The sequence below is a fragment of the Moschus berezovskii genome, chromosome 10 (assembly GCF_049115385.1).
Source record: "Moschus berezovskii isolate FMDL1 chromosome 10, NW_MosBer_1.0, whole genome shotgun sequence".
Classification (NCBI taxonomy): domain Eukaryota; kingdom Metazoa; phylum Chordata; class Mammalia; order Artiodactyla; family Moschidae; genus Moschus; species Moschus berezovskii.
This window is the reverse complement of record NC_142469.1, coordinates 103,515,786-103,528,915: the sequence shown is the minus strand read 5'-3', so window position 1 is coordinate 103,528,915 and position 13,130 is coordinate 103,515,786. Positions and strand designations below refer to the sequence as shown.

The window sequence follows — 13,130 nt, the reverse complement described above, 5'->3', positions numbered from 1 at the left end:
AGCAGGACCTGCCGAGGCCTTGGCTCCATCTAAGTCTTTACCTGGGATTCCCTGGTAGATCAGTTGGCAAAGAATCTGCCTGCAAAGCAGGAGACCCCAGTTCAATTCCTGGGCTAGGAAGATCCGCTGGAGAAGGGATAGGCTACCCACTCCAGTATTCTTGGGCTTCCCTTGTGGCTCAGCTGGTAAAGAATCTGCCCTCAATTCGGGAGACCTGGGTTCAATCCCAGGGTTGGGAAGATCCCCTGGAGAAGAGAAAGGCTACCCACTCCAGTATTCTGGCCTGGAGAATTCCATGGACTGGATAGTCCACGGTGTCACAGAGACTCTGATACGACTGAGCGACTTTCACTTTCACCACTTGGGTCTCTCATGCTGGATACCACTGAGCTAATGGCTTTTTACCAAAAACTGCCATTTTACCAAATGTGTTTCTGTGTTACACAGTTCAGTTCAGTTCAGTTCAGTCGCTAAGCAGTCGTTAAATAAGCTTTTCACTTCATAAAAAATAAAATTGTGTTCTATACTATGATATACCCCTAACTTGTCTTACAAGAAAAATCAAACTTTTCTATTTTGACAGCTGCTAAAATGCAACCCACTCTAGTATTCTTGCCTGGAGAGTTCCACTGACAGAGGAGCCTGACGTGCTGCAGTCCATGGGGTCACAAAAGAATTGGACACAGCTGAGCAACTGAACAACCACGACAGTGCAGCTGACACCAACCCAAGAAGAAAATGCCCCCCACCCTTTGGAGGAGGAGAATAAGGTGGATGGTTCGCTGTTTCCTGCATAGGAACCGGCAACACCCAGCAAGAGGCGTGTCTCTCACTTCTCACCTTATTCGAAGTCTCCAAATTTTGTCCCAGAACCATTTTCTAAGAAATAAGAAAACATAGTCTGTCACACTTATTTTCGGGTTTTATTACAAATGAATACAACACAAGTTAACAACAAACCCATGAAAGAAGGTTACTCCCGGTAACCTGTGCCAGAGTTCCCCGTCTGGGGTCAGTACCCTTTGTGCTATGACACCCGCTTCACTGATTTAATCAGAGACTAGGATTCAAGCTTGTAGAAAATATTCTACAGGAGTCACCACACTCATCTGATGACTTTTATTTTTCATTTCCCTGATCATAGTTTTAAAGATAAGTTCTGAATCAGTCGCGCACTTTGAGGGATGTACTTGGTGGGGCCCATACTAGTCATACCATTGAAATGTGAGATTTTTTTGAAAAAAAAAAAAAAATCACATTTATTTATTCACCTTTGTATGGGTCCCTAAACTGCATCCCTCACTGTTTTTCTCTAGTATTATACAAGCACCCACCCCCCAAATTATTAATACTTGGTTTATTACAAGCACAGAACAGTCAGAGTGCAGCAATCCTTCAAAAGCTATGTTACTGCACTCTCACTTGGATAAAAAGTCACACCAACCATCATTTCCTGTGCGTGTGTTACTGTCCTCCTAGAGGGCTACACTGGGAACCTTAAGAAACTTGACTTTTTCCCTACAGAAGAAAGTTTCCTTTCTTGGTTATAGTTTAAGAGAAAAAAATGAGGAAAAATGGAAGGGGTTTTATTTTGTTCTGACGGGTGGGCACTGTTCCCCCACCCCACCCCCAAAGGCCTTGGAGGGCTCAGCTCTGCGCCCTTGAGCTGCTGGGAGCCGCCCCGGGCGCCCCCCGCTGACCTGCACCCTGCACCTGTGCCTGGCTCGGCTGACGACACAGACGGGCCCGAAAGCGCCAGGACAGCTGAGAAACGCCTACTCTGCACAATGGACGTCAGCACCTAAAATTATGGCCCCCGAGAGCCAGCGGTCCTCCTCCTCCGTGCTCCAGGTCGCATCCCCCAGTTAAGACTCTGAGGATGACAGAGGCCCTGGTAGACGGGGGTCAGTGGTGGGGCTGCTTTCCCCCTGCTCCAGGAAGCTGGGGGGACTTCCTACAGGACCCAGCCACCCTGTGATTCATCAGATCCCGTGGGCGTGAGGGAGAGGGAGACACAAGCCCTGGAGGGTTAAGCTGTGAAGAAGCAGCACTGTACTTAATTAATTATTAATTAAGTTATTAATAAAGCAAGGACCAAGGAACAAATCCGGGGAATTTGTGTAAGAGCTTCCTACTGAAAAGCACAAAACATCATTAGAGATGTTCAATTACACCTAAGAAAGTGTAGCAACACAGCATGTTCAAATGACACCAAATACACCACGTTCAAAACCAAAATGGTTAAAATGTCCGTTTTTCTCTAAATTAATATACAGGGTTATTGCAAAAGTGAAGCAGTGTTGTTGCAGCAAAGAGCTTATGGTAATCTATGAAGGTCAAGTTCAGGGCTGGCTGAGCCACAGTTCTAAAAGGGGGCACATTTGTCACTCAATCCCTTCCTCGTTTACTTCTTACTTTAAGATTTTATTAAATGCCACTAGTGAGTTCATCGCAAATGTTTATTAAACAGTCTCCACCCTCAAGAAATCTGCAGCCTGATTCAGCACACAGAGAGGGTGGTTGGGTAGAGAAAGGGGACCAGACCCCCAGGGTTGGGCAGGGGGAGGAGGGGAGGGGGGAGGAAGTATATTTCTGGAACAGGTAACTCTTCGCTGCATCTTTGGGCTTCCAGGTGGTTCAGACAGTAAATAACCTCCTGCTAATTCAGGAGACGCAACAGGCGCAGGTTCAATCCCTGGGTTCGGAAGATCCCCTGGAGGAGGGCATTGCAACCCACTCTAGTATTCTTGCTGGAGATTCCCATGGACAGAGGAGCCTGGAGGGCTACAGTCCATGGAGTCGCAAAGGGTCGGACATGACTGAGCACACACACAGCACAGCTGCATCTTTAAAAAAAAAAAAAATGAACCGGCCTCAAAAAGTAAGAGGAAAGGTATCTGGAGAAAAGGAAGCAGCACACTCACAGCCCAGGGAAGACAACCAGGCGTGTCCGGGAGGGGCTGCCGGAGGGAAGCCTGCAGAGGAGGGTGCCTGCAGGGCCCTTGGACAAGGTCATGGTGACCTTGTACAGACCAAGGTGGGGACGTCTTGAAGGAACCAGCTTCCCTACCATTGCACCAGGTGCTGACAGCCTCTAAGAAACAACAAAATGTGTATTTGTCAGGGGAGGCTCAAACCACCCCCCAAATCTCGGTGGCTTCACATAAGACAGTTTACATTTCACATTCTCATGAAGAGGAGATAAAGGTGGCGGAGATAGGGGCTCCCCTTCTTACAGCCTTCAAGATCTGATCCCCATCCCGTTAAGGACCTGGCCATCTCTGGGGGCCCTGGGATTCTCTGCACGCAGATGAGGGAAGGAAGGAAGAGGGGGGACTGCGAGGAGGAAGGTTTTCCTGCCTCCAGCTGTGTGATTCTCTCAACATCACTGACCAGAGCTCCATCACCGGACCACCCCCACCCCGAGCTGCCAGGGGAGCCGGGAAAGACAGCCGCTGTGCGTCTCAGCAGAAAACGGCAGGTACTCGGCCTCAGTGGAAATCAGTGCCCATTGGTGAGGTACTGTGCTTGATCAGAGGCCAGCAAGCCTCAGCTCCGGGGTCAAGTCTGAACCAGCATCTATCTCCTCTCTCCCTCCCCCAACCCCATGCAGCTCAAGACTATATGTTAACAGGATCCAGTTTTTTGAGCATCCCTTAAGGCCAGGCACGGTGATCGGCACTCTACATGCGAATGGCAGAGCAGTCACCAAGGCAAGTGTTACCGTGTGTGTGTGTCTGTGTGTGTGTGTGTCTGTGTGTGTGTGTCTGTGTGTGTGTGTCTGTGTGTGTGTTAGTCGCTTAGTCGCGTCCGACTCTTTGCAACGCCATAGACTGTAGCCCGCCAGGCTCCTCTGTCCATGGAATTCTCCAGGCAAGAATACTGGAATGGGTTGCCATTTCCTTCTCCAGGGGATCTTCCTGATCCAGGGTTTGAACCCAGGTCTCCTCCATTTCAGGCAGATTCCTTACCATCTGAGCTACAGGGAAATTTGTGTGTGTGTGTGACACTGGGCAGCTTACAGGATATTACTTCCCCGACCAGGGACTGAAGCTGGGCTAAGGCAGTGAAAGCGCCAGGTTCTAACTACTGAACTGCAAGGGAATTCCTAATTACGTCCATTCTAGAGCTGAGGAAACTGAGGCTCAGGCAGGTTCAGCGACTTGTCCTCAAAGTGGAAACACGGAGGAGCTGGGCTTTAGGCTGAGATCTCTCTGCCCCCAAAGGACAGGGATGTCTTTCCATTATATCGGGATGGCCAAAAAGTTCACTTGGGTTTTTCCGTACGATGTTACAGAAAACTGCCTTAAGCCAAGGGCCTTTAACCCATACGCAAACAAGTGCAGACATCCATGCCTTACCTGTTGGACATCCCCTGTGGTTCCACCCCTGCCTGTGCCCAAAGCCCCACTCCACGGGGGCGCCAAGATTCCCAGGGAGTGTGGTGCAGCTGTGGGCACCTCGTTCCAATCAATTATAGGGTTTTACTGTCAGCTGCCCGTCTCTGGAGACCCCCAAGCTTTCTGCCAGTACACCACAGCACTTCATCAGATAAAGCGTGGGACTCCTGGTCGAGGAAAGGGCCAACGCTTCTGCCCCAAGGTCTGCAGAGTGTCTGGGGAGCTGGTTCTCGCTTCAACCACACATAGGCTGTTCCACCCACGAGGGTCTTGTCACGGCCCTCATGTGGTCTCGAGGCTTCACATGTGTGTGAGCAGTGAAGATTCCCGAACACCACTCCCATCTTTTGAGCCCAGGTCTGTGGGTGGGTCCCAGGGAGACCCATCAGTCACTGTGCCAGGGACACGCGATGAATGGCTACAAATAAATAAGGATGAAGATGAGAGCATCTGCATATGCAACATCTTTCTCCTCATGTATTCTTCTTGGGCTCCTCCTTGTCCCCCGAGGCTGTGGTCAAGGTCAGTGCTCAGTCTGCTTTGACTCAGCCCCAGTCAATCAGAAGAAGGCATCCCTTCACCACACCTGTCACCACTCGCGGCCTTTTGCTATCTCGGGGCAAGTCTCTCTGCCAGGCCCTGAGCTCATGGTAGAAAGACTTAGCCATCTTCATACACCAGCCTAGCTCAGTGCTTAGCATATGTTGTTGTTTAGTTGCTAAGTCATGTCCGACTCTTTTGCGACCCCCATGGACTGCAGCTCTCCAGGCTCCTCTGTCATGGGATTCTCCAGGCAAGAATACTGGAGTGGGTTGCCTTTTTCTCCTCTAGGGGATCTTCCCAACTTAGGGATTGAAGCTGCATCTATTATGTCTCCTGCATTGGCAAGGTGGGTTCTTTATTACCACTGTGCCACCAGGGAGGCCTGCCCAGCATATAGTAAATGCTAAATAAATTTCAATTGAGCTGTCATTGGTAATCTACTAAATAAGTTTCCAGAAGAAAGCAGGAGATGCGCTTTGTGTTCTCATTTCTTTTGGCTCTTGGTTCATACACACATCACTGCATGGAACTGCTCAGCCACTCTGCGGCCAACACCAAGCTGCAGACACACACCGGGATGACTGCTCACTCACTGAGCTCAACCAACACACACACAGATGCCAAACACATAACAAACAACAAGTGAGACATCTGGGACATCAAAGCACGCGGGGAGTGTAATTACCAGACATAAAATACAGAGTTGGGCTTCCTTGGTGGCTCAGATGGTAAAGAGTCTGCCTGCCAATGCAGAAGACCCAGGTTGGATCCCTGGGTCGGGAAGATCCCCTGGAGAAGGGAATGGGTACCCACTCCAGTATTCTAATCATATGTAAAACATTTAAGGAAACACAAAAATGAGCAAACAATAAGAGAGTAGCAATACATGACCAAGGATATCTGAAAGATAAAACATATGACTTTGATAAATGAAAAAGATAAGGGCTGAAATAAAAAACTTCAATGAAAGCATTAAACAGCAGATTTGACAGTGCTAAATAGAAACACTGTGATCTGGAAGATCAGTCTGAAAAGCTACCTGAACCATCATACAGACACCAAAATGGGAAATATGAGAGAAAGGTTAAGAGTCAAGAGGAACAGACAAAGAAGGTTCAACCTAAGTTTAACTAGAATTTCAGAAGCAAAGAGTAGAAACTAAGAAATGAAGAGATAATAGTTGAGAATATTTCAGAATCCGCCAAAGAACTAAAATTTGCAGTTAAAGAAAATACAATTGGTTTTTTCGACAGCTATTTACTGAATGCCTACTATAGGCCAGCGACCTTTTAGAAGCAATGCATACTAAACTGCTGCTGCTGCTAAATCGCTTCAGTCTTGTCCAACTCTGTGCGACCCCATAGACGGCAGCTCACCAGGCTCCCCGGTCCCTGGGATTCTCCAGGTAAGAACACTGGAGTGGGTTGCCATTTCCTTCTCCAATGCATGAAAGTGAAAAGTGAAAGTGAAGTTGCTCAGTTGTGTCCGACTCTTCTCGACCCCATGGACTGCAGCCTACAGGCTCCTCCGTCCATGGGATTCTCCAGGCAAGAGTACTGGAGTGGGGTGCCATTGCCTTCTCCGCCTGAAAGGGCTAAGGAAAAATAACTGGCAAAATAAAACTATTTATCTGGCAGAACTATCTTTCTAGAATAATGGTGAAATTACATTTCCATAGAAACAAAAGTGGAGACCACTCACCATCAAGAGATACAAACTAAATAAAAACGTTTTAAAGATGTACATAAAAAAGAAGCAGGGAAAGTGAAATGGCACGGAATGATGGGTGGGTGAAGGGCAACTGCGAACCAAACGTACGTGATTTGAACAAAATCCATAAATTAACAATGAAAGAACAAACCTAGAATATTGGCTACTAATGCCTGTGATACAGGAGTGACCAAATGGAAGTGTTCAAGATCCTAGATTGTTTAGGAGAAGGTTGCAGCATTCAATTCAGACTCAGTTAAGGAACCTTGGTAAAATTTCAGGGGTAACCACTGAAAGAACTGAAATGAAGAATCTAAGTTCCACAACAAGGACCTACCATACAGCACAGGGAACTATATTCAATATCCTGGGATAGACTACAATGGGAAAGAATATGAAAAAGAATGTAAGGACACGTATAACTGAATCACTTTGCTTTACAGTAGAAATTCACTGTAAATGAAGTATGATCCAAAAAAATAACTTTTTATTTATATTAAAAAATATAATGAAACTAAAAAGAAATAAAAGAGGAGAAAGAGAAAATTAACAGTGCCATAGTTGATCCTTTGACGTAATAATAAAATAGACGCTCTGGGGAGGTTGATTCAGCGAAAAAACAGGGAAGGCACACATCATGTTAAAAATAAAAACAATAGAAAAGTAAGATCTTTCCCAAGGGCCCAGAGCAAATCAGAAACTCAGCTCAGAACAAACCGGAAGCCTGGCTAAACTCACCCTCCAGCATTCACAGCAGTGAGTCTCCACGCTGGTGGGACAGCAAGGACCAGATGCTCATGGCTCTGATGTCTGAGGCTGGGCGCCTGTCCTGGGATGGATGTGCAAGAAGCAGAGCAGAGACATGAGAAATACCAGGACAGCCCCCAGGATCAAAGCAGGCTCCGCCTTCTTCAGCGGGCAGCCCCTTCCCTCAAATGGACTTTCATGTTTTGTGTGTGGGAGAAAGAATAATCTAGAAAGGGCAATTCAATCTATGTTTAATGGTGCTCTGAAGCCTTGTTCCTAGTGAGAGAGGAGCCCCACCCCTTCCATCCTCCACCAAGCAAGTATTTCAAAGTCTCAACATCAGTTTCAAAGACTCTCTCCCTGGGGAAGGAACTGAAATATTTGGGTGGCGAAGACCTGGGCTTGTCCGCAACACATCATGCTTTCTTCCGCCCAATGTCTGGCAATCAGATAAGGCTGAGATTCAGACATTAGAAAAGTCTGTGTTGAGGACCTTCAACGTAGGTGAAAAATCCACTGCATCGCCTAGAGCAGGATAAACAGGAGGGAGAGCTGGACTAAAACAGCCCTGCACTTGGCACTGACTTCTGACTTAACTCCTTGTAGCTTGTTTTGCTTTCGAAGATGAAAAAAGGGGTGGCTGAGGTTGAAGCGCCCATTCTGCAGCGTTCACGCCGGGAGCACAGACAGCCATTCCCACGACAGGGAAGACAGCCGCCCCATCTGCATGGTATCATGTTCCCGACAGCGCAAAACGAAACAAAATGACACGCTGGTCAGTGGAGACCAGGATAGTAACTAAGTAAACAGGGAGGTTCAACAAGATTTCTTGAAGGTTCTGAAGTGTGAGCAAGCCGGTATCGTGTTGCGTGGACCCGTTCCAAGGACGCCGAGCGCTGCCTGGCCCAAAGGAGGCTGATTCACGATCAAGACCCCCTGGATCCAAACCCAACTTGGCTGCGTGGAAGGTCTGGGACGCTGGTAGGTCCCTTCACATTCTCTTGCCTCAGGCTTCCCTTCTGCAAAGCTGGGACAACGCTCTCTTTCCCGCGATGGTGCAAGGATTAAATATGACAGCCACAGGGGGTCATTCTGGAATCTGAGCTCCCCTTCCATCTTCTGAGCTCTCCCAATTCACCCTCCCTTTCCGTGATTAATACGTTAGATTTTTAAGTCCTTGAAAACACACTGTGTACACAGTGTGAGTCAGAGATAGAACTACAGTTCCTTTCATCACTCTGATAGAATATGAAAAATAAACCCTAATTGGATCACATGCAAAACCAAAGACAGCAGTGTATTAGCAGTGAAAAACTCTAAGAGGGAAGGAATTGTTCTATATGCTGAACCTCCTGAATAGGCAGAGGACTTCCTCTCAAGAATCAAAACATTAAAAACAAACTAGAAGAAGCAAACAGTTTTGGACCAAAAGAAAAGAAAAAGTAATCTCTAATTACCTTGCCAACTAAAAAGGCTATGGTTTTTCCCATGGTCATGTATGGATGTGAGAGTTGGACTGTGAAGAAAGCTGATTGCCGAAGAATTGATGCTTTTGAACTGTGGTGTTGGAGAAGCCTCTTGAGAGTCCCTTGGACTGCAAGGAGATCCAACCAGTCCATTCTAAAGGAGATCAATCCTGGGTGTTCATTGGAAGGACTGATGCTAAAGCTGAAACTCCAATACTTTGGCCACCTCATGCGTCGAGTTGACTCACTGGAAAAGCCTCTAATGCTGGGAGGGATTGGGGGTGGGAGGAGACAGGGACGACAGAGGATGAGATGGCTGGATGGCATCACCGACTCGATGGACATGAGTTTGAGTGAGCTCCAGGAGTTGGTGATGGACAGGGAGGCCTGGCGTGCTGTGATTCATGGGGTCGCAGAGTCGGACACGACTGAGCGACTGAACTGAACTGAACTGAATGTATTTCCAAAACTTGTCAGAGGCCTTAAGAGAGGATTCTGGATAGCATTTTACTTTTCCTTGAAGATTTTTGTCATTGTGCTGATCACACTGAGAACAGTCATCCAGTGATGTCACTGATGGCGCTGGTGGGACTGTAAAGGGCTTAATCCGACCCCTGATACTACAGATGAGAAGCTAAGCCCAGGGAGGTCAAGCAATCCACCCAAGCCACACAGCCACCTGGAGGCGGTCCCAGGCCCTGATGTGCGGTGCTCTCATCTCCCACAGCACCTTTTTGAGCTTCGTAAGACTTCATAACCGTCCCTCTTTTGAAATAGCCCTGGAAGGCTTGAGAGAAGACTGGAAGTCCAGAGTAAGGTATCTGAGGTTAGAGATCGCAACGTCTCTCTTCTCTGATGTGCATGGGGCATGTGTTTAGGGAAACCCCACTGCAGTGTGTGTGCCTTTTGCTTTTAAGGCTCATTCCATTCTTCATTTGAAATTCACGTCTGCAAAAATCAGGTGTCTACTCTCCAAGGGGCATCTGCTGGTTTGCTTGGAAAGTAGCATTAAGCAGTCATGCTGGATGGAATAGAAGCAGCCACCTTGGATGCAACTCGAACGAAGTACCGGTGATAATACCCTCTCCCACGCCCATTCATTTCAAGAGTGAAATCCCTAACACCACCAGTCTATGAAGCAGTCCTGATGGTGACCCACAAATTAGGTAGAAATTAAAGTACCCCAGACACACACTGATATGGCCTGACTGGGGTTTGCTCTCTAGAGCTCTTAGCAGAGGACCTTACACAGTGTGTTCACGCACAGCACATGCATAACCTCAAAGATCGACAATCCCAACACCAGAGAGATGTGGTCACCAGACCAAAGAACACTGTTAACAGGCAGAGGAGGCACTGCAAACCCCGAAGCCAGGGTTTCCCCTCATTATTCAAGGCCGTCCTCAAACACTCCTCATGACAGTCAATTGAAGACATTTTCTCCCCCAAATTGCCTGGGCACATTCAATCATTTGTTGGAAATTCAGTTGATCTGTGAGTGCAGACAAAGTTCAGTAACACTGCTCATCCCATCCACCGGAGCTCAGTGGGTCCCTGAGGTTAGAGCCAACCAAGATAAAGAGGCAAACTACCAGCCCAGGGTAGAAACAGTCCTGCCGCCAAGGGAGAGGGCACCTAACCTGCAATGCCCTGCTTCCTTGTGAAAGTGAAGCCGCTCAGTCATGTCCAGCTCTGTGCGACCCAGACATAGCCAAAAAGCCCGTGGGGGCCGCCAGCACCAGCTACCCCAACCGTGAGGAGTGCCCCCGCCTGGGCCCCAGCAGCCACCCACAGTAAGTGGGGTGTTCACTCTGCATGCTTTGGGGGGAATTTTTTTTTAATTCAAAACCCCAGCTTTCCCAACTTCTCTCAAATGTTGCTCTTTGCCCCAAAGGAGTTTTACCAAAATCATGCTCCTGGGATAGCCTCGACCTTTGTCCTTTTGCATTTCAGATAATCACGTGGGTGGCGCTGCCTTCGAACTTAGATTTCTCCTTTCTTTATTTTGCCGGCTGGAGACCACCAGCTGGCGCGGACGTGTTCGGTGTCGCTCGCCCCAGACTCTGCAGTTCTCTATCCGCGTCCACCCGTCCCCTCCGACCACTTGCTCACACACAGCTCAGAGATAACGGGCATCCCATTGGATGCTCGGGTCCCCAAGGAGGCGTGCGCGAAGTATCTTAGCCCTCAGCTTCTAGGGCAGTTTTCGTTCACCCCTGCAACCAAAGCACCTCTCCATTAACACGGAATTCTCGAGGCCAGAATACTGGAGTGGGTAGCCTTTCCCTTCTCCAGGGGATCTTCGCAACCCAGGGATCGAACCCAGGTGTCCCACATTGCAGGCGGATTCTTTACCTGCTGAACCACAAGGGAAGCCCCGTTAACTCCCTAGCAGAGTGGGGGGGGAAAGAAAAGCCACAACCCCGGGGCGGGCAGTTGCGACGCTGCCCTCCCGAGTGCAGGATGAAGCCGGCGGGGGCCCGGAGGTAACCGACTGGTCCCAGCCTCCGCGCACCGTCCCGGCGGCCGGCTTGCTGGGCTCCCGGCCTCGGCGGGGATCCGCGCGCCGCCCGCCGCCGCCGGGCCCTTACCTCGCTGACGATGGTCGAGTGGGCCTGGGCGTACCGCCAGCCGTCCCGGCACTGCACGAGCGGCGCGGAGCGGTTGGGGAAGGCGGCGAGCGGGTCGGCGCAGCTGAGCGCGCCGGGGCCGGCGCTGGCGTTGGCCGCCTCCAGGAGGTAGCGCTGGCAGCGGCCGTCGCCGCGGCCCTCGGGGGGCGCGGGGCCGGGGGGCGCGGGCGCCGTGCGGTTCCACTCCTCCTCGGGGCTCCAGCCGCAGCGCTCGGCCAGCGCGGCGGCGCTCGGCCCGCGGCACCAGTAGTGGTCGGGCCGGCTGCCCAGGAAGACCACGCCGACGAAGAGGAAGGCGAAGGTGACGCCCGTCAGGCACAGCAGCAGGAACACGCGCCGCTGGAAGCGCCCGAACTCGCCGGCCCGCTGCAGCGCCTCGTCGAAGGACGGCATGGTGCGCCCGGCCGCCCGCCGCGAGCGCGTCTGCCGCCCGCCGCCCGGGGCCGCCGAGTGACCCGCCGGCCGGCCGGCCGCCTCCTCCGCCCCGGCCGCCTCCCCCGCGCTCCCGCCTCACGGCCCCGGGCGCCGCGCCAGCGGCCGGCGCTCCTCGGGCCGCGGGGCCCCCGCCTCCCGCGCCGGGGCCGTGGGGAGCGTCCGCGGGGGTGCGGGCCGCGCTCCCCGGGGGGCGCCGCCGCGGGGCCGGGGTGGGCGCGCGGCGGGGCCGGGTGGCGCGGCCTGGCGGAGCGCCACCGCGCGCCGGGGACGCGGCCCAGGACTGCGAGTGACGCGCACAGCCTTCGCGGGCTGGCGCGCGGCTCCATTCGGTCCCTGCCAGCAGCCCGGTTCGCGGGCGGGCCTGGGTCGGGCTTCCAGACAAGAAAGTTCCAGGGCCACCTGACGACTCCCGGGCTCCTGGAACTCGGTTTCGCGAGGGTCCCGGCTGCAACCTGGCGGGGGGGCCGAGGACGCCCGCGCTCCGGCTCGCACTCCTGTGCCCCGGGGAGTCCCCAACCCCGGGCTTCGTCCCCTCGGTGCAGAGCCGCCCCGCGCGCCCCCGAGGCCGGGCAGCCAGGTCCCAGAACAGTGCACCGACCGCGGAACTTGGACTCCGGGAGGTTAGATTTCTGGCGACATCTCAGATATTGTCCAGCTTTCAAAAGGAGCAGCTGGGCAGCCCACAGAGGCTGAGCGTCTTGTGCAGAGTCCTGGAGTTCCAAGTGAGAAGGGACCTCAGACGCTTACAGGTTGCTTTAGCCAAGGCCTCTTCTCTGCCTGAAACCGCCTGGAAAGCCTGCTTGCTGACTGCTTTGAATGGCTGTTTTTAGCTTCCTGACTTTTCTCGCAAAGATTGGCAGAGCTGCGTCCGGTCTGGGGTCTGGGCCTCTGCTAGGCGCCCAAGCTGCTGTGTCCGTGTCTGCCTCCGATGCCTCCCCGGGCGGGGTGAGAAGCCCCTTCTAGGCTGCAGCCTTCACGTGTGCGGACCACCCTGCACTGTTAGCAGCCCCCGGCCTGCCCTGGCCTAGCCTCCCCCTTCTTGAGAATTTTCCAGCTCTCTCCCCAGATCCCTACCCCAGCTGTCCAAAAAACCTTCTACCCTTAGGTTTCTTTACTTGGCGGGCAGAGAAGCTGGTGGAGCGCAGGCTGAGTGTTTTTTTTTTTTAATCCAGAGCCAGGACGGGAGCCAGGCTGTTCCG

At 51.6% G+C, this 13,130-nt stretch overlaps 1 protein-coding gene across 1 annotated transcript in view; it reads right to left on the bottom strand.

Moving 5' to 3' along the window:
* SLC22A3 (solute carrier family 22 member 3) overlaps nucleotides 1-11,933 on the bottom strand; it is a 100,498-nt gene extending 88,565 nt beyond the window's left edge. The window contains exon 1 of the mRNA XM_055433399.2: nucleotides 11,458-11,933. Coding sequence (XP_055289374.1) covers nucleotides 11,458-11,889 — 432 coding nt within the window. The 5' untranslated portion in view covers nucleotides 11,890-11,933. The remainder of the gene's footprint in view (nucleotides 1-11,457) is intronic.
* Between the last annotated feature and the right edge of the window lie 1,197 nt (nucleotides 11,934-13,130).